This window comes from Neomonachus schauinslandi, chromosome 10 (genome assembly GCF_002201575.2).
Source record: "Neomonachus schauinslandi chromosome 10, ASM220157v2, whole genome shotgun sequence".
In the NCBI taxonomy this organism is placed as follows: Eukaryota; Metazoa; Chordata; class Mammalia; order Carnivora; family Phocidae; genus Neomonachus; species Neomonachus schauinslandi.
The window spans coordinates 86834650-86837988 of record NC_058412.1 but is presented as its reverse complement, the minus strand read 5'-3'; the positions used below and the strand labels follow the sequence as shown (position 1 = coordinate 86837988).

Genomic DNA, 3339 nt, shown 5'->3' with positions numbered 1-3339 from the left:
TAAGTGGCTGTGTGGCCCTGGACAAGTCACTACACCCTCTGGGCTTCAGTTGTCTTGGCTATAAAATTAAGTGGTTGGCCTTGTGTACTCTCTTAACGCTTTGATCACAGCCTATTCTCAACAGGGAGAGGAAGAACCTACCAGCGGGGCTGGGAGGATGGGCAGTGGGATGGGGAGGGGCCGGGCCAGGCTCTGAGTCCTGGTAGTATCTCCAGGGGTGCCCCGGAGCCTGAGGATTTGGACCCGCCTGGAGCACCCCTTTACATTCTGTGTAAAGCCAGGCTTCTTCAGATGCTGTGAGCAGGTGAACATTTGGTCATCGTCCTGTCTTCCACAGGAGGCCCTCCATGCACTCTAGTCCTTTCTCCCTGGGAGGGGTGTGACACTGGCAGGGCCATGGATAGAGTCAGCCCAAGGGGCCTGGGCCTCAGCTTAAAACCCGCCTTTTCTTTTAGGGTGTATTCACTTCCTGCCCCGCTTTCGGGGAGGCCCCTCGCCCTCGGTGGGACATGGTGGAGGCGGCCGGACTGAGGGTCGGGGCTGGGCGGTGGCCAGTCCGTCCTGGAGCGGCTCCGGCCGTGCAGGCGCCAGGGTGCCATGAAGTGTGTCTTTCAGGCAAAGCGGCGGGAGCAGATGGCCCACGCAGGAGACGGCAAGCGGGTGCCCTGGCTCCCCGTGCTGGTGGTAAGTGCAGCCTCCCCCTGTGAGCACCTGCAGTGGCCCCGGAGGAGGCTCTGGCGGGAGCGCCTCTACCTTCCATGCTGCCGGAGGTGGCCGGTCCCTTGGCCTCTACCGCGTCGGTCTATGCAGCCATGCAATGGGATTGATGCTGCCAGCAGCCCCTCACGGGCTCTTCCGAGGGTGCAGAGCACTGAGCAGCACCCAGGTCAGATTGGACTTCTTGGTGGCTCCCTTTCTAGGGTTCCATGGATAGAAAGGTCTTTAAATGCTTCTTTGTGTTGCAATATACACAACCCAGCGGCTGTTGGTGAGCACCATGCCTGTGGGTCCCCCTGCTGAGAAAGATCCAGGCTTCTGGCAGAGAAGAGGCCACATGTGACAGAAATCCACTGTTCTGGAGGCTCTGGGAAGAGGGCCACCTCCTCCGTGACTTGGGGGAAGGTGGAAGCAAAACTTCGTGGGTGAAGGGCGTTTGGAACAGGCCTGGAAGATGAGATGGAGTTTTGAGGGAGGGGTCAGGGGGACCAGCAGTGAGGCCAAGTGGCAGGAAGTGGGATGGCCTGCCCAGTTTATTAGCTGCAGTTACTGGGATCTGGCACCACATGAACGCCAAGTGACTAGCCGGTCCTCCACCCAGGCTCCTTCCCCTGCAGCGCCTGCTCAGGGTGCCCACCCGAGTAAGCGTGCGTGTCTCCAGGGAGGCACGGAGGCCAAAAGGACACCCTTTCTCCTGGCAGGTGTTGCTGCTGTGCTCGGCCAGAGCAGAGTATTCCAACTGCGGTGAGAATGAGTACTACAACCAGACCACGGGGCTGTGCCACGAGTGTCCGCAGTGTGGCCCGGGGGAGGAGCCCTACCTGGTAAGGCCCCTGCCAGCCGCCCCTGGGCCCCGGGGAGCTCTCCTCCATCACACGGGTGGTGTCACCATTGCGTGTATATCGCTCTACGTGTGTCCCCAAGCTAAATCAGGCCGGTCGCCCGTGGGCCTCAGGCGCCACGTTAAAGGGTTTAAGCAGCAGTGAGCACAGGAACAGTGCTTCCCTGGTGTGAGAGACGGCCGGGCATTTGTAACATTTTTTTTAGAGGACAACCATTTTCCTACTCGACCTTGATCAGATGGGTTTCAGGGCATCTGAACCGGAGGCATGACTAATGTCCTGCAGTAACGGCATGCTGACTCCTGAGCGCGGCGTCGCCCTCTCCTGCAGGGAAGGCTCAGCATGTTGTTAAGGGCTAAGAGAGACGCCCCCAGCATCAGCATTCAGGGCTCTTGTAGAGAGTCAAGCACGTCAGAAGCCACGGGCTGTGTCACTGGCAGGTCATCCCCTTAGCTGGCTGAATTTATTCAGGGACCCTCGGGAGCAGGGCAGCGTCTGAAGCCCAGGAGCACTGGGGAAAGGAGCTCAGAGTTGGAGGCACAGAGGGTTTGCCGTTAGGACAGGTCAGGGAACCAAAGCCCAGCAAAGAGAAGCTTCTGGAAACAGCCAGTGTGCCCGGCGTGTACAATGCACCCAGTGTGCCCCAAGGACTGCAGGTCCACTCATGGCAGGTACAGCTGGCGTACTCACCTATGTTCCTCTGTCCTGTTCCTCGGCCAGTCCTGTGGCTATGGCACCAAAGATGAGGACTATGGCTGTGTCCCCTGCCCGGCGGAGAAGTTTTCCAAAGGAGGCTACCAGATATGCAGGCGCCACAAGGACTGCGAGGGCTTCTTCCGGGCCACGGTGCTGACGCCGGGGGACATGGAGAATGATGCTGAGTGTGGGCCGTGTCTCCCTGGGTAAGCATGGCCGCTGCCAGGCCTCACCCCAGGATGCTTTCTGCAGAAAGCCCTGAATGTCTCATTGGCGAGGCCCCAGGGAACGTGAGCACCTCAGACTACAATGTAGCGTCACTCCTGCTGGCTCTACAAGGGGCAGCTCCACAGGGAGGGGGGCACCTGTCTGGAGTCAGGAAGCATGGGGTCTAGGATGGCCAGTCCTGCCACCTAGAGGATGGGCAGCCCACCCAGGCTCAGCTTCCATGTCTCTTAAGTGGATGTTAGTCATAATCGTAATAATATCTTCTGACAACCCAAATCAAACAAATTTGTTGAATACTTTAAGATAACACATGTGGAATGCTTTGAAGAAAAGAAAACTAATATACTGTATAATACACTGTCTAAATCTAGTGTTTTTGTATTCTGGAAAAATCTGAGGGTAAAGGCTATTAATAGGAATATGTGAATCATGTGGTACCTATAATTCCACCACAATTCGGTTATGTATCAAAAGTTTTCCCAAAAAAGCAAAGTGAAAATGTAGTTAGCATGGAAGAAAGATAAAATCTTCCTTCTGACAGGCAGGACACATTAGCAAGTTCTGCCTGGGAGAGGGAAGGGCAGCCTTGACACCCAGGGTCTACCAAGCCACGGCTCTTGCTGCTGCCTCCCCCTAGTGGCCACACAGCACAGTGCCTGCAAGGGCTCCAGATAAAAACAAAGCAGTGACAAAGGCTACGGGGTGGTAGAGGTGATTTAGGTGGTACAGGTGGTGGTGGTGGTAGTGGTGATGGAGGTGGTGATGGTGGTGATGGAGGCAGTGGTGATGACAGAAGCCGTGGTGGTGACGGTGATGATGGAGGCAGGGGTGGTGATGATGGAGGTGATGATGGTGA

The 3339-nt window shown here is 56.8% G+C and overlaps 1 protein-coding gene across 1 annotated transcript in view; it reads left to right on the top strand.

Annotated features, from left to right (window-relative positions):
* Nucleotides 1-633: 633 nt before the first annotated feature.
* EDAR (ectodysplasin A receptor) overlaps nt 634-3339 on the top strand; it is a 32336-nt gene continuing 29630 nt past the window's right edge. Inside the window, exons 1-3 of the mRNA XM_021680273.1 lie at nt 634-684; nt 1419-1541; nt 2280-2461. Of these exons, the coding sequence (XP_021535948.1) occupies nt 634-684; nt 1419-1541; nt 2280-2461 (356 nt within the window). The remainder of the gene's footprint in view (nt 685-1418; nt 1542-2279; nt 2462-3339) is intronic.